General features: G+C 41.5%; 1 protein-coding gene across 5 annotated transcripts in view; it reads left to right on the top strand.

Moving 5' to 3' along the window:
• PDLIM5 (PDZ and LIM domain 5) overlaps nucleotides 1–25106 on the top strand; it is a 131908-nt gene that overhangs the window by 95302 nt on the left and 11500 nt on the right. For all 5 annotated transcript variants that reach the window (XM_075421491.1, XM_075421490.1, XM_075421489.1 and 2 more), the window contains 2 exons: nucleotides 7740–7903; nucleotides 20749–20923. In XM_075421491.1, the coding sequence (XP_075277606.1) occupies nucleotides 7740–7903; nucleotides 20749–20923 (339 nt within the window). The remainder of the gene's footprint in view (nucleotides 1–7739; nucleotides 7904–20748; nucleotides 20924–25106) is intronic.

The following is a 25106-nucleotide window of genomic DNA, read 5'->3' as shown; positions in this document are numbered from 1 at the left end:
GTTGCTGTCCCTTATGAGCATGTGGGACTGCCTGTTGGGAAAGGCGAGAAGAAATGGAGAACTTCTTTCATCCCACTGTAGTTAAAGTACAGTTTTGAGGTTGTCTCTGATTTGCTCTTCTGATCGCAGAGCTGAAGAGGGGCGTGCCAGGGAGCCAGGAGGTGTACTGGGAGACAGCAGTGAAACCATATGAGCCAGCCTAAAAGAACTTATTGGTGTTGGGTTTATCAAGATCCAGGTTGAATGGCTTGGAATAAACGTCCACAGATTGTTAGGTTTTTTGATGTTATTTCTAAACTTGTGAAAATCAGATTTTCTCTTAAACCATCACAGTAGCCAGGTTATCTTTGTTCAGGTTGCTGTGTACAGGCTGGGGCGTAAGGCCATATGATTTTCAGGCTATTGGGGAGATCCAAAATAGGATATGACCTAAAATTTGGTAAATGTGGTGTAGTAGTACTGTTAGTCTAAGAACCTTATGCATAAACTGCATTTCTGAAGGATTCCTCCAGTGAGGAGGAAGAGGTTGCCAGTAGATGGAGCCATAGAAATAAAGGTCTGTGCAACCTCATCCTAGGGAAGAAAGGAGCACAGCCTCGCTGTATGGATGGAGAAAGAAAGAAAGAAAAGAAGATAAATTATGCTTACCATTTACTTTTAGTAATTAATGAGCTTAAACATCTTTGCGTTTTGTGGTTTGTGGCTCTGTCTTGTATAACTTTCATGAAAAGGTAACAAATTTATTTTACTAAGGTAGCCTAGGCTTGTTTGCATTATGTCTGGAGAAAAATTCAAGCAGGTTGTAGCTAGGGAAAAAACTCAAGATGGTTGTAGCTGTAACAAAAGCAGGGTTTAGAATGTGTTCTGCAGTACAATTGCTCCAGAAATCTTTCTCTTTTATCCCTTTCAACTTCACTGTCTCTGTTCCAAAGAGCTGGCTGTCCTAAACTGCTCTGTACTGGGCAGGCCAGAGAACTTGACCTTTTTCTGACTTAATGTCTGTTATTAACTGGCCTGAAGTGGTGCTGAACATCCACCCGTTTTCTCCCCCTACTAGACTCCTCAGAAATGCACTCTATTTCTGTATAACAGCCAGGCAGTGTTTTTCTAAGCTAAGAGTTCATCCTGATGGCAACAAAATAACCTAAAGTTGATGGGGATTTGCAGTTTTTAACAAACTACATATATGCAGTAAAAAAATTTATGTATTTAATATCTTGCATTTCCAAGAAATGGAGCTCTGCCCTAAAATTGAATCACAGTCAAAAATGCTGTGAAATTTTGGGAGACGGTAGCAAGAATGAGCGTCGACGTGGCTTTTGCTTTGTCTACCTGATGCTATGCCAGGTACAATTACTTGAAAAGAGGATAGTCTGGGCTGGAGATAAATGCTTTTGTTGACTCTGAGAGAACACTTATTCTGAAAGATGCTTTGAATTGTTTCTGTGCAGAGCACTGCTTACGGAAGGGTTACGTACTCCCTCACTGCAACTTGATACACAAGTACCTCCACCCACACGACTTTCCCTGCTCTTTGTTTTTATTATTTCATTTTACATTTTCTTCTTTCTTGCAAGTTATTGGAACACTGCTAGATTAACACGAAACATAAACACCGTTTTAAAAGCAGACTGAGACCGTGGTTTTGCAGTAGAGGTGGGAACAAGGTCAGCAATCAGTATTTCTTGTCTTCTGTTTCTCTATTGTTGCACCAGAAAGCCCTTCCAAAAAGACATATGCATTTCCCACATTCATGGGATTTGGTCATAATTCTCATACCTGACTTTTTCTGGTCCTCTATATATATCTTCAGCCAACAGGTATTTTGATACTGTACAAAATACATGGTGGTGTGTACGACAGACAACATAGCTAAGAACAAGAAATTGAGATCTGAGATTCAAGTTTTATCTCAGCTGTGCTAATACCTTGCTGTAAAGCTTTGGAAAAGCATCTGTGTAACAGTTTACGTGGTCTTAAGGCAGATAAATCATTCTTTCCTGACTCTGAAGTTGCAGTTTCTTTAATATCAATACTTCAAAAAGTGCATATTAAAAATTGCCTTTTTTTTCCCTTCAGTGTTATATCAAACACTGTGTGTATATTTTAGAAGTTATTTAATCAGGTTTCTGCAGTGTGCTCGATGCCTGCTTGGGGTTAATAGACAACCAACAGGCAGTAATGTGTAATGCAAGGGAAGTCTTTTTTGTTAAATTATTTTGATTTAAAAGCCATAAAGCAGAATCAAGGCTCTCATATTCCACTTGGTTGTGCCAGAAGCCAAGAAGAGTGATTTGCTCACATCTTTTTGTGTTTTTTTCTGGTCTTGTTTTTATCTTTAAAGATTTAGGGTTCTTAAGGGAAAATAACTTCACAGAATTCTTGGCCATATGAAGAAAGCATTTACAGACAGTCTCTTAGATACTACATAACCTCTCCTGTCAGCAGGCTTCCTCAGACCGTGGAGGACTTGTTCCCAACTCACACAGTTGTTCTGGACAGCAAATGGGAGTTAAAATATTATCTATAATCCAGAGAACTTTCAGGAAAATACTGATGTACCAGCCTGAGCTTGGGGCTCAAGTGGTGATGTTTACATATGGATAACCTGGTATCTGGGGCTTGCATGAGGAAGAAGTCCACCCAGACCTGTTGAACGTGCTCGGGAAAGTCCGAGACTTGTCCCTTGTTACATTTTAGCAGTGTTAGAAGTTACACGAGGACAAGCTTCATTTGACTTAATTTAATGCTATAGCTTCTCCTTTGGCTAATAACAACATGACACATAGTTATCTTCTCTAAAGTGTGCTTGAAGAAATTCTAGCAAGCATTATGTAAGAGTTTCCATGGAAGGGATGGTGGGAGGTTTAGGCGTCTATAGCCCCAGATCATGTTTTTTTTCTCCTCCTGGGATTTGGGGGGGGGGATGGGACATGGGACATGTCCTCATTTCACATGTAACCTCCCCCACAGTTTTCTTGCCCCTTGCCCCTCTATAGCATCCAAGAAGCTCTCAGTATCATGTTCTGCGATGGGACAGTCATCTGACAAATGACTTTTGCTCCCTGTCCTCCCACCAAAAAATGGGGTATAATACAGTGTTTGGTATTTGGGGAGGAAGACGAGGAGGAATAGCAGAGGAATTATTACTTGCTTTTTAGTGTATTTTGCCTGTTTCCACAATGCTTTTGTTGACCAGGAGAGGGTAAGTCTGAGGAGCGTGTTGCAAGCACTGGATAAAGTTTGCAGTGGTACTGGAGTCATACTGGAGTGGTACTAGTGTGCGTCCCCTGTTCTCTGACTGGCTCCCCAGAAAGTTCTTTTCCGTACTTGCCCTTACTCTGACAGAATGGGACCTCACTGTGCAGTAGGCGTTGTTCTCCATGGAAGTTCAGGAGAGTGTGCCAAGTACGACCTAGTGTTATGTCAAAGACAGAGAAGTGTCTTCAGCTTGCTTTTTTGCTGGACTTTTTTCTTGGGCTGTTTTTGCAATCTGTTTCCATTGCAACCCACTTCCAGGATTATTTGGATTAATCTTCTCTTAACTTATTAATTAAACACATTGTGGGTTTTCAGAACATGAGATGCGAGTCATTCAGGCTCATGTTCCACCGTCCATTCATTCTTGCAGTGTTGAAACCCCTTGCCCAAAGCTTGACAGCAGAGCATTCACATCTTGCAAGCAACATTGTCTTTCTTAAAATGGATGTGACTTTTGGCTGCATTAGTCTTTATCATGGAAAACTTTCATTTTTGCTGTAAGTATTCATCAGGTGGAGGAGGAATCATTGAAGAGTCATGAAACAGAGTTAAAAGGTTAAAGCTAGAGTTAGAAGGTAGGCTTGTCATTAATAACAGTACAAGTGTTTTGACATCAAAATGTGCTTGATCTGAACCTGACCTGTGAGTGTCATCTGGGAAGTCTGAGAAAGCTACTCATGCAGAACTTGGTAAATAAGTAAGGTTTATCATTCCTCCTTCAGTCTGCTAGTGACGACACTGAAAAGCAGGTGGGAGCTCTCTTCCTTAACCTGTTCATTTTCTTGAATTTCTGCATATGTTTTTGTCTCTTCAAACCATGTATTTTCTAGGTAATCAATCCTGGGTCATCAGTGTTACAGTATCCTAGTGAGCTACAAAAGACTAGTAGGGCTAATTGTGGGTATTGTACAGCCACTTTGTAGAAGGTAAGTGTGCTTCTGAAAAGATACATAGCTATATTAATAAAGACAGCTAAAAATAATTTGAGTTTTGAGTGTTCTCAGTGTAGAAGATGATGAAATAAAATGTTGAGGCATTAATTTTGAAGCATGAATTTGAAGAAGTTTACCATTTAAAAGGTCAAACATCTACAGGGTTCAGAACTTCTTTGAAAGTGCAGTGAGGATGGATCTGTCTTTCTCCCTAAGGAGAAAGCTGCACGTGCACTCCCAGGTGACTCCATGATCAGAGGCAGTAATTCAGGAAAACCGGTGCGTGTGCGATTTCCTGCAGCCCGCCGTGGGTGGGCAATATTACACTGGAGAGACATGCCAAGCTGCAGTAGCAGCCTGCCTGTTAATTTAACAGGCTGTAGCGCTGGCTTGAGTTTATTCAACTCTGGCTTGAAAGAACCAGGCACAAAGTGCAAAGGGTGTCGAAGGCCTGCCAGAAGTTTTGCCCTGAGGCCAACAGGATCCCCGCTGTTAGAGCAATGGCTTCAAGCTTTTCCCTTGGGAAGCTTCTCTCTAGGGTAGGCTCCTGGCACGCAAACTACCAGAGGTGGTCAAAAATCACAGATGGTTTTATAGCTGGGTTTATCACTGTCTTTTAGTTTGAGGTCGTTAGGATTCACTTTTCCAATCTTTTTGAATTCTAAATGAAAGCTGAAGTGTCTCCAGTAATCTGTGTCTTCAGGAACTAGCATGCCACATCATGCACAAGCCTCAGAATTAAACCGTGGAAGTGGCAATGGTGGAGGTACGGATCGGCACTACGGCTAGCCGTGTGGGCATGCGCCAGTGTCTGTTTCCTCGCCTATATCTGCAACAAGGCTGCAGTTTGCTAGCTGCACACCTCAGCCGTTTCTACAGTTTTCTGTCCTTCTGCCTGAAGGATTCCTTGTTTGCTTGTCTTGCATCTGTTTTTGCTTGTTAAGTAGCCTCTTCTATGTAAAGACAGCTGCTGGCTCAGCAGGGTTTTCATATTTATGATTCCAGACAAAGGCAGTAAAGAGGTGCTAGGGTTGAAAAGTGATTTTGACAAGTGGTGATGAGTCTTTTGGATAAAGAAGAAGGAAATTTTCTTTTTTTTTAGGACCAACAGCATTTTGAGGAATTCTTAAAGTTGTAATGAGGTCACTCACTGGCCTGGAGTGGGTTTGACAGTTTACATGTCAAATGTGCTTGGAAGTACAGGAGGACATTTCTGTGATGCTGAAGTTGCAGACACACACTTTTTTCGTAGTGGAAGCCAGTCCTAAGCCGCCTTGTCTTCAACCGCTGAGCTGCTACTTCACGTCAGAGGACGTCTGCCCATCCTTTTTCTTTCAGCCTGCAGCAGCTCTCTTATGTGGTATATCTCCACTGCCTCAAAATCTGCCCTTAAAAAGACTTGTATCCTAAGCCTTTAAGGAGCCTAATGTGTACCTTAAGTGCCTCCATTTGTGCTATACAAATGTCTTCAAATGTGTTTAAACATTTGAATGTAACAGAATGCAAGGTCTCACTTTGTGCTTCACTGGGCTTGTGCACGCTGCGTATAGCACATCCATCAGCGTGACAGTTCAGCACAGCTACCGCTGTTATCAGCAGCCTGCAAATGCAAGAGCTGTTACTCATTAAACTGAGCATTCAGATATATTTTCTCAACTGTGAATCTTTTTTTATCCCTTACCCAGAAAAAGATTCTAAATCCATCAGTTATTAACCCTGTAAATCTAGAGGAGAAAAAAAAATTGAGGTTATGAATGTGCGTTTTGGCCTCGGGATGTGTTCAAGTTCTTGCATGTCTTATGGGCAAGGCAATATCATGTGTGTGCAATGCTTGTGAAAATAGCTCAAGGATTTTTATTTTGCGAACTTTGCACAATGTATAATTCTGTGAATGACCCCAGTGAAATATGCACAATGCACTTGTGCTGTAAATTTGTTTTTCTTCAATGGACAAAAGAATACAAGGCTTCAAATGTGTTAACTGATGGGTTTCCAGACTGCACAAAATATGCCTTTGGAATTGTTTTGGCTGTATTTTAAAACATTGTTGAGTTCATTTCCTATTTTTGTGATCCTCTTAGTTTGCAAACGACCTTCCTTATCAACTACTCCTCTACTTTAAAGATTTTTAATAAAAGTATTTGTTTTCAGGTTCCCAAAGGCAAATATCCATTATACAAATACTGTTACACTGCATCAAAATTTTGTTATGATGACTTTCTCATTCTTCAACAGCCTCTTGAAATGAGAAATGAAAAATTTTCTTGCTGACAATGTAATTAGTGGCTACTGACACTCTATGTAAATCACAGAATCACAGAATCACAGAATAGTAGGGGTTGGAAGGGACCTCTGTGGGTCATCTAGTCCAACCCTCCTGCCGAAGCAGGGTCACCTACAGCAGGCTGCACAGGACCTTGTCCAGGCGGGTCTTGAATATCTCCAGAGAAGGAGACTCCACAACCTCCCTGGGCAGCCTGTTCCAGTGCTCCGTCACCCTCAGAGGGAAGAAGTTCTTCCTCATGTTCAGACGGAACTTCCTGTGCCTCAGTTTGTGCCCATTACCCCTTGTCCTGTCACTGGGCACCACTGAAAAGAGCTTGGCCCCATCCTCCTGACACCCACCCTTCAGATATTTGTAGGCATTTATAAGGTCCCCTCGCAGCCTTCTCTTCTTCAGGCTGAACAAGCCCAGTTCCCTCAACCTCTCCTCGTAGTGGAGATGCTCCAGTCCCCTCACCATCCTTGTAGCCCTCCGCTGGACTCTCTCCAGTAGCTCTTCATCCTTCTTGAACTGGGGAGCCCAGAACTGGACACAGTACTCCAGATGAGGCCTCACCAGGGCAGTGTACAGGGGAAGGAGAACCTCCCTTGTCCTGCTGGCCACACTCTTCTTGATGCACCCCCAGAATCATGATAAAGTGCAGTTTTTAAATAGCCAAATGAGTTGTGCTAACCCTTAAAATATAAAAGCAGCTGTAAACTGCTCTAAAGAGGCAATATAAAATATTTTGCATGTTATTTAATGAATAAAGAAACTTACAGCTCTTTAAAATACTTAATCGTTTGGGGGAGCAGTGGCCCATGGAAGAAAATTGCATTTAGTTCTAAGTCGCTTCTAGATTGATGATTTCTATTAAGATCTACAGGTATAATCTGACTATATGAGTATTTGCATACTGTCCAAGAAAAAAAAAGTATTGAATAAGTCTAGGTGTATACCAAATTTACAGTAAGGGTTCTGCTTTAACCCGTATCACACCAAGGGTTAATTATTTTAAATGGAAATTGTAAAGGGATTTAGTTGTCTAGATTGACTTTTGACAGAAATTAGTCAAGTGTCCAGTTCTTAAAAAATAGCTTAAAAATGTGACTTGCAGAGTCTTGTCCTGGGGTGATCACCCCAGCACTGGTGATGACAGAGTGGTGGGTGCTGCTGTGTGGCACCAGGGTGCAGGGGTGTCACTCCACTTCTGTGTTTCACAAACGCTCTTGTTCTAGCAAGAAATGCATTTTATTTCTTTTTTCTCCCTTGTTTCTGAACAGCGATTCCCTGGAGGCCACACAGCCCCCTGCTTTCACGGCCGCCCACCAAGACAGTGCGGACGCGAGACCTGGTCCCGCCAGCACCGCGCCTGTCGCAGCCCTCAAGCCGGCCGGACCCCCGGGTGCTGCCAAGCACTCAGGCTGGCAGCCGGCAAACCAAGCAGGTAACTTCCAGTGAGGCTGCTTCTTGTTCACTGAAAGACCTTTGGATAGCTCAGGAAAATATACGTGTTGTAAAAACAACAGCCTTGAAGTGGCTGTTTGTGTGTTTTGAGTACAGGCCAGTTTGTTTAGAAAAGAGAAGAGAAACAGCTTTAACAGTTTTAGTAAACCAGTAGCCCTCTGTGAGTAGCCTTATAGATGTAATTGGTTTCACAAACAGCAAAATCAGATGGCTCTGGCCTCTATTAAAAGCATATATACCAACCAAATACATATATATGTATATATAACTCAGAGTTTCAACTTGGTGCTTCCCATGTGGCTGTAAATTCAGCAGAGCATATTGCATGCCATTTCAGGGGTGGGAATATCAACAGACACGTGTTTTTGAAGTGATCTTTTCTGAAGCAGACATTCATTTCAGGGGTGGGTGGGGAAGATGATGAAAACCTGATGAAGTTCAACAAGGGCAAGTGCAGGGTCCTGCACCTGGGGGAGGAACGACCCCATGCACCACTACAGGCTTGGGGCAGTTCTGCTGGAGAGCACCTCTGCGGAGAGGGACCTGGATGTCCTGGTGGACGACAGGCTGACCATGGGCCAGCAGTGTGCCCTGGCTGCCAAGAAGGCAAATGGGATCCTGGGGTGCATGAAGAGGAGTGTGGCCAGCAGGTTGAGGGAGGTTCTCCTCCCACTCTTCTCTGCTCTAGTGAGGCCCCATCTGGAGTACTCTGTCCAGTTCTGGGCTCCCCAGTTCAAGAAAGATGAAGAGCTACTGGAGAGAGTCCAGCGGAGGGCTACGAGGATGGTGAGGGCACTGGAACATTCTGTGATTCTGTGTTTAGAGTGGTTATGTATTTGGCATTTGTAAGTTTTGTGGCGAAGATTCCAGAGTATTGCATAGGTTTGTGATATGGAGATTTGTTTAAAGGTGGGTTCTTGCGAGGACAATTTACATAGCTGCTGCCTTTGAGTGTAGTTTGGTGATTCTTACCCCTTTAAACCAGCACCAAAATGTCTTATGTCTGGAAAGCATGCCATTATCTTTCTGGACACTCCTATGTTATAACCGTATCTTATTAAGAAATGCCGTATGTGTAATTCTGTACCTATGTGTTTGCAACATTACATGGAGTAATTTGGGGTAATCTTTTAATGTAACATGTTTCTTAAATTGGATCTGTCTTCAGTGCTGGACTAAACTGGAGTAGTAATTTCAAAGGATCTGGGAAATATGTGTTACTAATTAAGCTTTAACTGCAGATTTTTCATGTAAGAATGAAGTGAGTGTACTTGATTCTCCTTCTGATAGGAACTAAGGTGCTAAACAGCGTTTTTTGTGTGTTATGTTTTTAGGTTTTTAGGGTTGTTTTTTTTAGTTTAGCATATGTGTATTTTTCAGTTAAGGGTTTTCCCATTTTAAATGCATATCCAGTCCAGAAAAGGAACTACGGAGGCCCTGGCATAAAAATAAAGATAAAACATATGGTGTTAATGCTGTATGTTTTATAATGACTTTGGCAGATCTGGCTCAATTACTGTTATGCCTGGTAACAAATGTACGGTTTGTTTTGGACATGCAGTTCTGCTGGCGAGCCTCAAGATGGCAATGCACTGTCATTTCTATACTTCCCTGTCAATATCGAGTATGTTCTTAAGGCAAAGGTAACGACTTATTGAAATTTAGATCAGTTTAATTCTAGCATTGTTCTTCTTCTTTAAGTTAGCAATCATTAGAGGAAAAAAATACCCACCAACTCTTTTTAAAATTATGTTTTTGGTAGCATATGCACTTAAGGTAAATGTTTCTGAATATGACAGTCCTTCATTTTTATAAGTGACAGTGCTCCATGTATTCTCTGTCTCACCAAGTGATAAATCTATTTCGCTTGCACAAAAACCACTTGTCAGCTTGAGGTTTCAGTAGTACCACACCGATTTTGAGTATGTTGGTGGGTGTTTCACTGCTAAATCCTACTAGCATGCTTTAGCATTAGTATAAATCTCATGTTTGAAATAGACTCTTTTTTTTTTTTTTTTTTTTTTTTTTTTAAAACGATGGACACACGAAGGAGAAAGGTTTAGAAGGGTGAATGAAATTACACTTGATTCCATACTTCTCTGAAAATCTACGCCCATGCTCTTGGATAATGTGAGAATCTCTGTTTTCACATTAGAGGTACTAAGTAGGTAGGTGAGGGGAAAGCCAGCCAGAGAGGTTTTGGTTGTTATGTTCCAGAATAGCGTACAAGAAACTTAAGAAAAGCTGGTGGAAGGCAATGGTCGTGAGGATGTCAGCTCTGTGCTGTCTTGCCGTAGCAGCCTGGGATGTACTGCTTGACTTCAAAAGAAGGAAAGTCATCACCGCCTCCAAAAGCATTGGGGGAGCCAGAAATGAAAACTGTAGCAGAGGGGCGTGTTGAAAACTCAGATGTTTCCTGAAATACAGAAGGGCAAAAATAAAAATATGCAAGGTTTTGCTGTACCTGAGCTTACTCAGTGAGACTGAAACTAGCAGTCTGATAGGTAAAACTGTTTCAGTAGTTGAGTGTTTTGATGAAATTAGTCAGATCTTGAAGAAAAAGACTATAAGCGTTTCAGGGCGTGTTTGGACTTCAGTCATTAATTCTGCTGTTTGTTTGCAGTCTGTGAGCATAAAGTTTTCTTTAAAGTAAAATTACCAGTGCTTCACAGGCCAAACAGAATTTGGCTTCGTAGGTCGTAGGCCTGACAAAATTTTAAACAAACAAAAACCCCTCCCTTGGAGCCTCATTGATTTCATGGTTGAAGTCTAGTGTAGGAAATAATTAGAAGGAAGACATAATCTTATGTAAATGTCTGTATTAGTATGCTATGAATAGCAGAAACTTATTTGGAGTGCAGTTTTGTAGCTCTAGTAGCACTTACACTTCTAATGAATATCGTATATAACACCAAGTTGTTCCCATAGCAAAGCAGACACGTCAAAAGGTTTTGTATGTGTCTGGGGAAACTGTAATCTGCTGTTTGATGGCACAGCATGACTATTACCAGCGATTTTATTTATTAAGAAATCTGACTACACAGATAAGTCATTTGATCAGACAGCATCTTTTCGTTTATTTGCTGGAATCTCCCTTTCTTGGGTAGGCCACCAGAGAACACCCTTACATTTTTTGGTTAAAAGTAGCATGGTTTCTCTTTTTTGGTTTCAGTTTAGGGGTTTAGCTTGTTGGTGGTTTTTTTGTTTGTTTGTTTGTTTGTTTTGAGTTTGTGTAGAGATGCCTAAAGGTGTCAGAGCGTTTTTGTTGGAACTCAGGTATGATCTCCATTGATCTATATTTCACAACCTGGCAACAAAAAGGTGTGGAAGAAAAAAGAAAAAAGATGGTCTAAAATGGATGGCCAAGATCGCGAACTTGGAGATGCTTCAGGCACTGGGCTTCTTTGTGCAGAAGTCAATCATGATCCAAGTGATCTTGCAGTGATAGCACCCTTGGAGATGAACTGTCCTCATCTGCTGGAGGGGGGTACTTGTGGGGTACCCACTAACACTGCTACATTAGTCACCCCCTGTGAAGGTGACAGGTTTTATCCTGATATTACAGGATTCCTCAGTGATTTGGTAGAGGAAATGGAGGATGGCTGCCTCATGCTTACTTTAAGGCATAGGTAAAAAGATGGATAAGCAGGATAAAAGCCTGGCTTGTTAAACAAATGAACAAAAGAAGCCTGATATTTGGCGCATTGGGTGCACAAGGAGCTGAAAATGGGGGGCAGGGGGGGTGTGCACACAGTGCAGTGGTGGCATCTGCCTGGACAGAGTTTTCCAAATAACGCATTTGCTATCAGCCTCTCTTTTCTGTTGATTTTTTCACTTGTCAAAATAAGTCAAATTGTGGCTGTTACTGTGTGTTAAATGTGCAGGCTAGAATTTATAATAGTTCTCACTTCATTTTTGTTGAGTTATGATGTTCTGTTCACCCACCAGAAGGAGAAGCTTTTTACAAGATTATATTCAATTTAAAAAATAAGATTTCCCACAACATCCCAGCTACATCACAGTGAGTTATTTTACTATTTGATAGCTAACAATTACCTTAAGCTTATGTAGCATTGCTCACCGCCGAGGAACCCCAAGGCATTTTACAGTCCTGGTACCACATGCAAGCACACGATGCACGCACAGGAATGGCTTTTACCCGCCACCGCCAAGCAGTCACTTCTTGGGTGAAGCGTAACAGCTGCTTGTCAGCACTCTGTGACACTCCACGGCATCTTGAAGGGAAGTGAATAGCACCGTGGCAAATTAAAACTGCTGGGACAGTTTAAGAAAGTATAATTACCCAATAAATGCAGTTACAGAAACAGGAGTTTGGCCAGGAGACGAACTGTTCTTGCGGAAAGCGCAGCAGGATCTGCGATGGTCAGAAGCAGCCAGGTCTTCCAACGTTATGTTTCTCATGCGAAAGTGCCTCCTCTTTCCTGGCGTGTTCCAGACACTGTTGTCAGAGGGCGAGCTGCTGGCGCGGTGGGGACTGGAGAGGCTGGGTGCCAGGCACAGCACTTCCAGCACCGCGTCCTGCCTTCCCCTTCAGGAGCCGGGCAGGCAGCATCTTGTTCGCTCGTGGGGGTCTGGCGGGATCCTGTGGGTCCCATCATGAGCTGGTGCAGCTGGTGGCCAGAAAAGCTGGTCTGCTGCTTGGAGAGGAGGGTTTTGTTGCAGGTGATGACCTTCATTCCTCCTAGGCTTGGCAGCTAAGTTACAAAGATGGGACGGGGAGGGTTTGCGATAGAAGTGTCCAAAGCTTGCAATTTGAAGTGACCGGTTACCCAGATGTGCCAATTTCCTTATTCTCAGGGTCTCTCTCGGCCTGATACCACTGGGATATATAATCCCTTCCAGCAGAGCTGCTCGGGAATGCCAGCATATTCTGCAATACCCACAACTGTCAGTTGCCTAATCCCGAGCCAGCACATGTGTTAAGCACATGCTCCCTTCAGCAGAGGGAACACGCTTGGAAGCTGACTGCAAGCACAGAAAAATTGCTCCCTAGACAACTTAGTTTGAAAAATTCTGCTTTTTCCTTGCAGTTGTTTTCATGTGTTTGGTAGACTTGCATTTACCATCTCTGGAGTTATCCTTAGCGTGCTGTCTTGCTGTGTGTTGTGGTTGGTTTGTTTTTCCTATATCCCATTCCCTCGAGGATATTAGAACTTTAAAAGCAGAAGAAAATACAAACCTGCTCCTAGGTGTGATTTGACATCCTGTCCTGCATATACTGACGGTTTGGGTCTTTTTCTTCTTTCTTGTTGCTTGTTCTGTAGAGGTTTGCTAAGGAAAATGGGGTAAAAATCCAGACCAAGTCAGATTGGGGGGTTTGACCTGAAAAATCCAGACCATATCAGGCTGGGGGGTTTGACCATAATGTCAAACAATATGAAGCTGGGGAGAGGGAGGAAGGCACAGAGATTTACTGTGGTATTGTAAAATGCTTGTCCTGCCAGTAAGGCCTTGCTCAAAGCCCATGAAGGGATGGACTGTGGCACTTTCTCTACTGGTCGCTTGTTTTTCTGCATTTAATTTGTAATTAGCCCAGCCCCTATCTCAGTTCTATTGACCTTACAGGCCACCCTGACTAAGTTAAGTTGATGGCCCGTCAGCATTGGGAATACTTCTGCATGGAAAAGGCAACCAAACTATTGTGTCAGCATCACCTTGTTCATAAAGTTCTGCAATTTTGTTTTTAGGGCCCTCTCATCCCTGTTTCCTTTGTAGAACAGGGAATTAAAGGCAGGACTAGTTACTATAGAGGTTCAAATGGCTACGTGCCTATTGAGGACCATGGTCTGAACTTGAGGAAGAAACTGGAGTAACACTACGAGGCAAACCCTTATATTGTTGGCAAGACCTCTGCTGGAAACAGTCCCAAAATATAAACAGTTCCAGTATTTTTCACTGAAAAAGATTGTTAAAGATTGCTCCTCCACGATGCAGTCACCATTCATAAAAACAGAAGGCCTTGTCCATAAAAGTGGTATGATTGACAGGTCAAAACACAAAAGCTTCCTGATCCTGGTGTATGAACTGTTATTCTTATTAATTTTTCATCTAATCTAAATGATTATATCATCATGTGACAGCAAACCACAGGAATTTATTCTTACAAGTGAAGTAATGTGAAGTCACTTAGCCAAGCAAAACCCATTGTGAAACCAGAGTAATTTATAAATGTCAACCTTAATTTGATGGTAGTATGAAATTGTAACTCCTGCAGACATGGTGAAAAAATGAATATGTTTCTAAAACTTGAGTGTTTGTATTTAAGAAGGGGCAGATCATAATACTGATGCAGAAATATGCCACCTACTTGTTGGAGGCAGAATGACCTGGTGTACCTCACTAAACTATCTGCTGAACAGAAATTCAGCTTACAAATATGACCTTTGACAATTTTCCTGTGATTTGATGTTGCTAAATTCATGTGCTATTGCACCAAGCTGTGCACTTAAACTAATTGCATACATAAATCAGATGCATATTCCTTTCTCTAGTCGTTTAAACGGAGATGAAGAGGTTATTTGTCTCTGTGGTTATTTCACACCCATCGAGTGGGAACATTGACCGACTTGCAAAATTAGCAAATCATCTTTGATTTCTTAAAAAAGCAATTAGCTGCTTGTCACAGACTGGCTCATCAGATCAGTTCCCCTTCGTTCTCTAGCACCAGCTCAGAGCAGTGATGTGTCTTGTTCAGACGTACAGGTGTAGGACATCCAAAAATTATGCCTAATATTTGTTCAACACATGAAAAGTCAATATACCTCTGGTAAATGCATTCTTATCGCTATTCAATGTTAAACATCAGCTCCATGCAACTGGCAGATAATCTGCGTGTCAGCGAGACTGGATAGTCATGCTCCGCAGGCATAGTCAAGCTGTTGAGGTCAGAAGAGGAGCTAAAAGCGAGGGAGGAAAAATGTTACCTGCAGAAAGCTACCAAATGAGTTTCTTAACTGTTGCTCCAGAGAAATGAGACGCTGTTGTACAGGTCTTCGTTTTCTCTGTCTCCTTGAGGCACGTTTTCGGTAAAAGCAACGCCAGTTGTGCCAAATTTGTGACGGTATGTGATGTAACAAATCACAAGGAGTCAGGCTGAGTGAGCCAAAACCACCATACTCATTTCAATTAAGATGCTTTACAGCTAATTTAGCCGGAGCCTTTCCAGTTGAAAGGCTGGTTGCTAGCACAGGAACTAGCCCCTCCAGTTGCAGGGGCTGTTGAAATTGGGCCGGGGTGGCACCTGTTGTGATTTTCCATGGGTCGCATACCAGCCTTCGCCAGCATTTAAAGACATGATAATGGTTTAATCCTTCCTGTTCAGCCTTTAATCAGTGACAGGGGTTTACCTCTGACTGTGCTTCTAAGACTCTGTAGGAAACAAAAAGAGAACTGCTGAGCACAGGGGTTTGGGGTTTGGGGGTTTTTTTTGTGGTTTGGGTTGGTGTTTTTTTTTTTCCCTCCCCTCTTGCTTGTCCTGTAGCTTTCTCCATTGAACTTGTGCAATTTCACGTGGGCCTGGTAGTGGATGGGGTGTTATATACGGCTAATGTAATGAGCTGACAGCCGAGCTTTTCAGACACGTTACTTCATCCGGCCATCTGTTTGCTTTGGAGAGGAGAAACAGGAAGATCTCTTACTGTACAGATATATTAAGAAAAGTCAGAAAATTGGACGTATGAAGTTTATATTTTCCATTTATAATACAGTAGTTTGATAGCAGCGTATAAATCACTGAGTTAGAACACTTTAAAATGAAGTTCTGGCACTCCCTCCGCTTAAAGTAGCATTGTTATTTATAGATATTACATGAAGTCTGATGTTATGTTTAAGTGAGCGTTAAACAGTTCAGGCTGTTGTATTGTTGCTACGCACCGGAGAACCGCTGTCAAAGTGACTTTGGCACCGCCTTTCTCCTTTTGTCTTCCAAACCTTTCGCCAGTGTTTGCAGTTATCCATGTGCTCAGCGATGGAACAGCCTATTGTTAGTCTAACGAGGGCAAAGTCACACTGGGATTTTTGAGAAAGAAAAAAAGCCAGTTCTTTACCTTGCCTAAAACTTTGTTAAATATTAAACTAGCCATACCAAGGAGTTTAGTGAAAGCAAACACTGAGGGTTTGCTAAACTTAAACCTAATAAAGTAGAAAGTTAATAGTCAGGTACAGAGTATTTTCTGTTTTAAAAAAGCCAGCTATGACAATACACAAGTGTAAATGAACCGTGCTTTAGAAGGTTTAATTAAAGAGAGCGAAGGTGAAGTGAAGCCTGCAAAACTCTGAAATTTGGCCACAGAGATCTTTTCATGACCAAACCTGGCACTTAGAGTAGACTAGCTCCCAATAGGGTGTATAATTCCTATAAATTATTTCTTTTTATTTATTTATTGTATTTATATATCGTGATTCATAATTCTGCAGAGCACCTGCCAAAGTTGCTGTGCTGTGTCCCAACTCAAGCAACAAAGGTGGCACACAGGAAATACATGGTGAGATTGTGTCGCGAGGCAGCTGGAGTGGTTTCCCATCCCCACGTGGTCATCGTTCACAGTTAAAAATGTGTGTGCACCTCGCCAGATCTTGAGTACCAGGGCACCTCCCCAGCACTCTTTGAGAACAGAGCTGCTGATGGGATCCAAAATCATATATGTAAAAAGTAAAAAGCAAAGTATAAAGCACAAACCACAGGAGAGCTTAGATTGATTGCCAAGAGTTGAGAGGTCTTTGCTTAGATTGAGTGTAATAATTTGTACCTACCTTGTTGTTACTGGTGTGCCCTGGTAAAAGCTTCTCATTGCAAGAAAAAACACCTGCATAAATTTTCTGGACCTGATGTTTTTCTTGAAATCATGTGGTTGTGTTTCAACCTGAAAGGTTTGCAAGGGAATAGGGAAGAGAAAGGAGAGGAGGAGAATGCGGGAACTCTGAGAGCGTTCCCTTCCTCTCTGCTTGCAGAAGAAACCATCTTGTTCAGTATGGGAGTGTTAAACTTGCTGTTTAAGTAGAAGGAATAGTTGGGAAACATCAATGTTCATTCTAAATAAGAAAACAGACCTAATATTTGAAATTCTGAAATCCACAAGAGGTGGAATATTGTTGGAAAAAAATACTGAGAATTCATGTAAATTTTAAGTAGAGAACTAATAGTGAGGGTTTTAAAATAAGAAGAATAAGCCGAACCAAACAAAAAAAAAAATACCACCACTAACAAAAAAAGGTTCCACGGGTTGCAGTGGAAGTAATGAACCTTTGCTGAAATTACTGGAGTGTTAAATGTAGGTTTGTGGCCTGTGGAAAGACTCAAGTGGGCAATAAAGGCTGTCCTCCGGCTGATGTTCAGATGAGAATGAGGAAGGTAAGGCTGAGGCAAATCAAGCGGTGAGAAAGGGAGAGTGATCTGTGGTGAAAAATAAAATCTAGCAGAACAACTGTAGAAGGTTTATAAAAAACAACCAGTGTAATAAACATGGTGAAGTAGCTGTTACTGTACTTTGCTGGTGTATTTTCTTTAATAAATGTGGATCTAAAGGCAATGGAAGCAAACTGACTCGTCTTCATTAGGATGAAAAAAAACGGAACTGAAATAAACTTGAGCTCACTTCAGAACAGGAATAGAGGGGAATAATACTGTGCAAGACCAACAAGGTCTTCGTGTGAATACCAGCAAAGAGAAAAATACCCCTTGAGAGAATACAGTGGAGACAAACTGTAAGCATGGCAGGGAGCTTCATGGCTTTACACTGGCCTTGAGAGATGGAAGAAGTGAGCATTTAATAAAATGCTTTAAGGTCTTGCTTTTCAAGGATGTTTGAGCAGAAGGCAGCCTTTCCTGTCTTAGTTCTTAGCTGCTGATGGCATCTGTGGTCATCAATTAGATATTTTTCCTGTCGTAGTAGACCAAATAGTGACATAAATTTACAAATGACAGTTGAAAAACCTTTTAGAACTTCATTTTGTCCAGTATCCAAAAGTACTGTGGCAAATATAGAAGTATCTGAAGACTTGGGGCTTATTTGTTATTGCCCTTATTCGTTTGCATTGTGGCTGTGTTCACATGGGAGTCCTGTGTCTGCTGCAGGTCTGGGTGTTGAACTCGAGCTCACCGATTTCAGTGGAAGTGGTCCATCTGTCTTTACTGGTCCTCATGCTAAATGCCCAGCTTGTTTTTGCTTAGGCCACAGCTCTTTCTCAACACGGTACAAATTTGTGTGGTTTATAGTATGGTTTGCATGAAAGAAAATTTTTGTTTTAACATAGGGTCATTAATAGACCAAATTTATTTTCAAAACTGATGGGCTATCTCCTTTTCTCCTTTTTTAGTGCTTTGATAATTCAGAAATGACTGATTTGTCTAACAACTGAGAGAAGATTTGTGTAGACAAATCCTGCTCCTGGCCAGTAGTAACTTCAAAGTTGAGTAGTGTTCAGAAAAGCATCATTCATAAAAACAGCACTAATGAAAGCTGTAATGAGACCAAAGAAAAGGCAATAATTGTGGTGTTTGTACTTTTTTCCTCTTTAAGCAAGCAGAAGGACTTTTTTTAGCTACACAGTGCAAACAAGAGCTAGCTGATGTGTCTGAATGGGTTTTGGGATTTAGCAGATAAACAGAAATTACCAATATATTAGAAGGTGTGCTGCAATTTGATTTATGGCAAAAGCAGTCTTCAAACAGATTTATTTTTAGTGTGTATTTTTTGTCTTCTTGTGAAATGGGACCTGAATATTAGAAAGCCATGTGTGATGACAGGAGAGGAAAGTGCTATTAATCAAACCCACTATTGTTCATGTCTTCAAAGCCTTTCTGCCACCTTTTCCATTTTTATCTGTTCCTGTGTTTTCAGTTTAGCAGGCATTTATAATCTAAAATGAACCACAGTAGCAGAGTGATTTGTTCAAGATCCAGTGCTTCTATTCCTAAATACTTTCTGCTCGGGAATGCTGAATGTTTCTAGAATCAAGATGTTATTTTTCAATATATTGCAAGTTAATTAATTCTACATTAAATATAAACAATAGTTTTATATTTAAAAACAAAAACCAAAGCACAACAAAAACCACTGATGAGCTGGTATAATTTTTGCTAATTCAGATATTGAAAAGGATCCAAAAATATATCAGTCTTGAAATTATCTGATTCCAGAAGATCTGACGAACCACCCAGTGAGTTAGACAAAAAAATGACTACCTTGCTTTTTCGTACAAAGAAAGAGTAAGCAAAAGTAGGTATTGAGCCTGTATCAGTGGATTAATACCAAGCATAATTATGGTACAAAAGTATTTGTGTTAAAAAGGGTTTCTCTTCCAGCTGTGTTGCTTTAGCTTACAAATATATGTGTGTGTGTGTGGGGAGGTGTTGTTAATTAAAGTTCACTGGACTGGTTTGATTAAATTATGTGGTGTGTGGCTATCTTCTGTAAATAATAGGGAATTGCCATTTCTGTTGAAATTTATGTATGTTACTGTTGCTTAAATTTATCTTCTCCATGGATTAGTATGCCACTTCCACGGAGTGCAGTATTTTACCTGAAAGCTATTTGCAGCTTTTCTGTAGGATGGAGGCTGATCAGCATTACGTTGAGATAATGAGAAACAATTTTTCATCTTTTCCCTGGAAGATGATATGAAAGATGGGAGAGCAAGACTAGCACAAAAATTAACAGCTCCACAAACTACTCTTTTTGCGAAGCGACATACCAATGCCCTGATGTTGCCTCATTGCAACAGAAGCATCATCCTGTGCTGTCCGAGATCTCTGTCATTGCTTGGTTGTTTCTCTCTGAGCTTCCACTCAAATCTTAATTTCACTTTTTGATTTACAAAGTTTTAGTAAAGCTGTGCCAAACCAGGACACTGAGTAAACACTCACAGTTTCTCTTGCCTGTGATTAGAAGCAAAAGGCTGTGGAAATGTGGGGGGGTTTAGCATACCAAAAAGAAAAAGAATTCTCCACTTGACAGGAATAACTGCTCCATAAACTCGTGTTGCTGTAGCTTGTACGTTACCAAGGTACATATATCAGTAGGGGAGAAAGAAAAGCAGAGGACCGTTTGTTTCTTCATTACCCTTGGCAACAGTATCATCGGTGCCTTTCATTTTTGCAAATGCATTTGTCGTGCTCTGTGAAAGCTTATGTCTACTCTACGACTCTAAAAATCGGAGTGCAAATGGAAGTATGTGGATGCATACATTTATGAAAGCATCAGGTTTTTATTTCAATGTCATAACTTTTATAAAGAGGATGTGAACGTGGCCTTTGGAGTGCTTCAGATTGGCAGTATCTAGTGGTCTAGACTAGAGTTTAAATTTGATTTAGAAATATGTTTTCCTTATACAGTACTGTATTTTAAGTTCCTGACCGTGTTGTATTGAATGTGTACTCTTGTTTAATCTGCTAGTGATGATGTATCATCTATTTCACTCAGTGTGAAATGTTTTGAGTAGGTATGTCATATTCTCCTGTCTCTGTTCATACACTGATATTCTTGGCTTCAGCTTTTGTATCTAAAGCAAAATAATGCCTTCACAGGTTGTATATTCTTTCGCCTAACTTCTTTAGTATGTTGAAATTTGTCCGCTACTTCAAGTTAGCCAAAACCATTCTGTGTTATTTCACAGACATTTCATAAAGTAGGTAGGACCTGGTGGAGGAGGAAGGGAAAATAAGTGCTTTTCAATTTGTTCCTTTAAATAGGCAGCTATGCACTGGACAAGGATGTTAGGCAAATGTTGCCAGTTGCTTGTATTTCAAAATAGTTTACTTGGTACTGAAAGACAGTCTTCTAAATGCTTTTGGCACTCTTTCCCCAGCTCCTGCCAGTGGATGGACATCAAACAGTATTAAACCACCTGGAACAACTGCCCCGAGTGAAAAATTTGTGACAGCACCTCAGCTAAATGAGCAAGACACGTTGGTTCAGAGGGCAGAGCATATTCCTGCAGGAAAGCGTACTCCCATGTGTGCGCACTGCAATCAAGTCATTAGGTTGGTATCTATTCGTCCCGCGGGCTCTCTGACATTAGGGCTTTGTTTTGCTTTCATGGCTTTTGATTCCTTAGTCACAAGTGTTTTTAAGGCTTTTCATTTCAGTAATGCAGAACACTGTTTTCATGCATGGGTTATCTAACAGAACTGAGAATGAGAGTAATGGAGGAAAACATTGTGAACTGCAAACAGTCACAGCCTTACAACCTGTTTTACAGAGAACCAGAAAGCTGGGTGGAGTAGAGCAAAAGTAAAACCAGAGAAAAGTAAGCGAGTTAGTTTTCACTTACACACCCATTCCAATAAAAATGAGAACATTAGCTAGTTGAAACCAATGACAGAATATACTCTTAAAAAGACTAACTTGTCACAAATGTTGATTTATAAACTGGAATTTCTAATTGAGAAGAGGAAAAATAGCAGACCTCACCCATATAAGAAAAGCGAGGAATAGAGATTTAACAGTTGCTAGGACTAGATTAATAATAATTTCCTGCAGTGTTAGATTTCAATCTCTTTGGTGGGCTCTCTGGCCTTTGGGTATTATGGTAGCTGGTATCCTTCACTTGCATAACATGGGTAGAAAAGATTTAGCAATACAAACATGAGTTTGCCAAGTGAGATTAATGCCGCCTTTGCCTCAGTCTATCATAGTATGACCAGTTGTTTGCAGGGTACCCAGCCCCCTGAGCTGGAAGACAGGGACAGGGAGCAGAATGAAGCCCCCGTAATCCAAGGGGAAATAGCCACCTGCTACACCACTCAGACACACACAAGTCTATGGGGCTGGATGGGATCCACCCAAGGGTACCGAGGGAGCTGGCGGAGCTGCTTGCCAAGCCACTTTCCATCATCTGTCAGCAGTCCTGGCCAAGCGGGGAGGTCCCAGTTGACTGGGGGTTAACAAGCGTGATGCCCATCTATAAGAAGGGCTGGAAGGAAGATCTCAGGAACTACAGGCCTCTTGATCTGACGTCAGTGCCAAGGAAGGTTGTGGACATACAGGACTACCAGGCAATCGGGCACAGTCAGCATGGGATAATGAAAGGCAGGTCCTGCTGGACTAACCTGATCTACTTCTATGACAAGGTGACCTGCTTAGTGGATGAGGGAAAGGCTGTGGATGTTGTTTGTCTGGAATTTGGTAAAGTTTTTGACACTGTTTCCCACAGCATTCTCCTGGAGAAATTAGCTGCTCATGGCTTGGACGGGCATACTCTTTGCTGTGTGAAAAACTGGCTGGGTGGCCATGCCCAAAGAATGGTGGCAAATGGAGTTAAATCCAGTTGGTGGCTGGTCACAAGTAGTGTTCCCTAGGGCTCAGTAGTGGGGCCAGTTCTGTTTAATATTTTTGTCAGTGATCTGAAGGAGGGGATCGAGTGCACCCTCAGTAAGTTTGCAGATGACACGAAGTTGGGCAGGAGTGTTGATCAGAGGAACATGGTAGGAAGGCTCTGCAGAGGGATCTGGACAGACTGGATTGATGGGCCGAGGCCAATTGTATGAGGTTCAACAAGGCCAAGTACTGAGTCCTGCACTTGTGTCACAACAACCCCAAGCAACACTACAGGCTTGGGGAAAAGTGGCTGGAAAGCTGCCTGGTGGAAAAGGACCTTGGGATGCTGGTCAACAGCCAGCTGAACATGAGCCAGCAGTGTGCCCAGGTGGCCAAGAAGGCCAACGGCATCCTGGCTTGTATCAGGAATGGTGTGGCCAGCAGGAGTAGGGAGGTGATCGTCCCCCTGTATTTGGCACTGGTGAGGCCACGCCATGTCAGTCTCTTCTCCCAAGTGACAGTGATAGGACGAGAGGAAACGGCCTCAAGTTGTGCCAGGGGAGGTGTAGATTAGACATTGGGAAACATTTCTTCACTGAAAGGGTTGTTGAGGCATGGATATTGCTTCAGAAGATGTAACTAACTCAACTGACTTGATCTCTAGGTTGAATAGAATCCAGCTTGTTTACTTCCATTGGATTTCTGTTCTGATAGTTCACTACCAGTTCAGTTACCATCATGTTAATTTTAGAGGACTCTTTGCTAACTGTTCTTTGATGTTTTGGGGAAGGTTTTCCTACTTCTATTGTATATGTCAAGGAAATAAAAAATGCAAGTTCTGTATCCCCTTGAAGCAACAGAAGAAACTTACACAAATTCACAGCATAGGTGTACATCTTTTCTAATCTAGATTTTTTGCTTCACTGCAAAATGGGAGATCAAATGTCTACACACTTTTTGGATGAGATTCGTTTGATTCATTGAGCAGTTTGGCCTATATAACCATCCTGTCTGTCTTTAGTCTTCTGCCTTTATTTTTCCCTGGTCAGTGGAGAGCTTTGGATTTGTGTCTAGCAAATAATATGCAAGCAACCATGCACTTTCCTCTTTGTTACCATCATTTCACTTTAAAAATAAATACAAACATAGCAATTTCACTATATGCTGCATCTTTCATGCAAGAGACTTCAATGCCTATTACAGCATGCATGGTTTAGCAGGGTTTGCTGATGCTCTGGGCTGTGGGGTCTCACAGCACAGTCCACAGGTCACTCCTGAGCCACCAACCTCTCATCTTGGTCCTTGAATCACTTGCTGCTACTCCCTGCTTTGATCACACTAAAAAGCAAATGAGCTGCCACCCTGTGAGTAGGGGGAGTGTGTTGGTCCATGGAGCAGCCTTTGCTCCATGGTGGCTGCATGAGGAGAAACTGCGGAGCCCTGCTCTACAGTACTTGAGCCATCATCACCTATTGTAAGTGACACCTCTCTGTGAATAGTAACTGATACCCATGTTGAACTTCTTTGTAATTTGCTGATGGTGTTTAAATCCTTATAGTTCTGCATATGTTAAATGCCACCTCAATTATTAAAAGCAAGCATTATTTAATTTGCGGATGAGTTGGCATTCATTAATCAATGCCACATATGCCTCATATTCACAGCATACAGTGGATTTAAAAGACTGCAATGGCATTTTGAATTTAAGTTTTAGCATAATTACAGTTCATGCTCTTAGTGGTAGCACTGCCTATGAAAAGGTAGGAGGAGGATCAAGTGACATTGCATTGTACATCTCTTTTGAAGCCAAAATGCGTTCTGGAGTTGGTTACTTTACACTCAGGCATAGAATAACCATGGCTAATTGAGCCAAAACCATTTCTTAGAGACATCTTATAACTTTTTAAAATGTCTTTAATTATTCATACAGTGATTGTCTGAAGATTCCATTTTTTTCCAAAGCTTCATTAAGTCAGCTTTTTTTTCCATGTCTAAAAGAATCAAAGCTGGAGGCAAACTAAATTTCCCATGACCTACTTGCTGTGACGGTCTGACAAACTTCTGACATTTCCCAACCAATACTTCTGGATCCCACGCAGTCTTACCGAGTGCTGCAGTGCAGAGCTGGCTCTTCCTTTGAAGTCCAAATATGTTTTCCTGGAGATCTCCATTGAGAACATGCTCTTTGGTGTGTCTGCTTATGAATGATGATTTGCCTTTATCACCTTTTCATACAGCTTAATTCTTTTTGAAGGCAAAAGGGAGAAAGTATGAATGGTGCTTCCCTTCAGCATCTCCTATACAGGAATTATGCATCATGGCATTTTCAAGTGAGGAGAAGAAAAAGCTTTCCGGAGTGTAGACTGCTGTATGGTGAAAAATGAGTAAAAATGAGTACTGTAAAATAAGTGGCCTACTTAGCAGATGTGGAAATCTTTTTGATCTCTCTACCACCGAATTTCAGTTCTGGCTTGCTATCATAATAAAAGCCACATGAGAAGCTAGATTATTAGCCTACTAATACATCATGACCATACTGATAAAGTTATATTTAGTTACAAGGGGAAAGATAGTGAAATTAGACTTATGTTCCATGTATGTTATTTACTTCTTCCAATTTGCCACTGTATCATTGCTACATGCAGGATCCAGACATTTTAGGTGGCTGCCAAATTAATGTACCTGGTGATCCTTTGGGGCGTAAGATTCTGTGAATACTGTTGTAAATACATCAGAATCTCTTTAAAAACAAAACAAAACAATATTACAACGAGTGGTCTGGATGGTGATGTCAGAAATTTGTTCAGAAATCCTTAGCATGTCAAAGTAGCCTGGCATAGAGGCGCATTCATAGCTGACTTGCTAGTTATATCGTCCCATATCTTTGGACAGAAGGAACATATGGGG

Source organism: Opisthocomus hoazin, chromosome 5, assembly GCF_030867145.1.
Source record: "Opisthocomus hoazin isolate bOpiHoa1 chromosome 5, bOpiHoa1.hap1, whole genome shotgun sequence".
Taxonomy (NCBI): Eukaryota; Metazoa; Chordata; class Aves; order Opisthocomiformes; family Opisthocomidae; genus Opisthocomus; species Opisthocomus hoazin.
The sequence above is the reverse complement of the archived record's forward strand: the minus strand, read 5'-3'. Positions and strand labels throughout refer to the sequence as shown.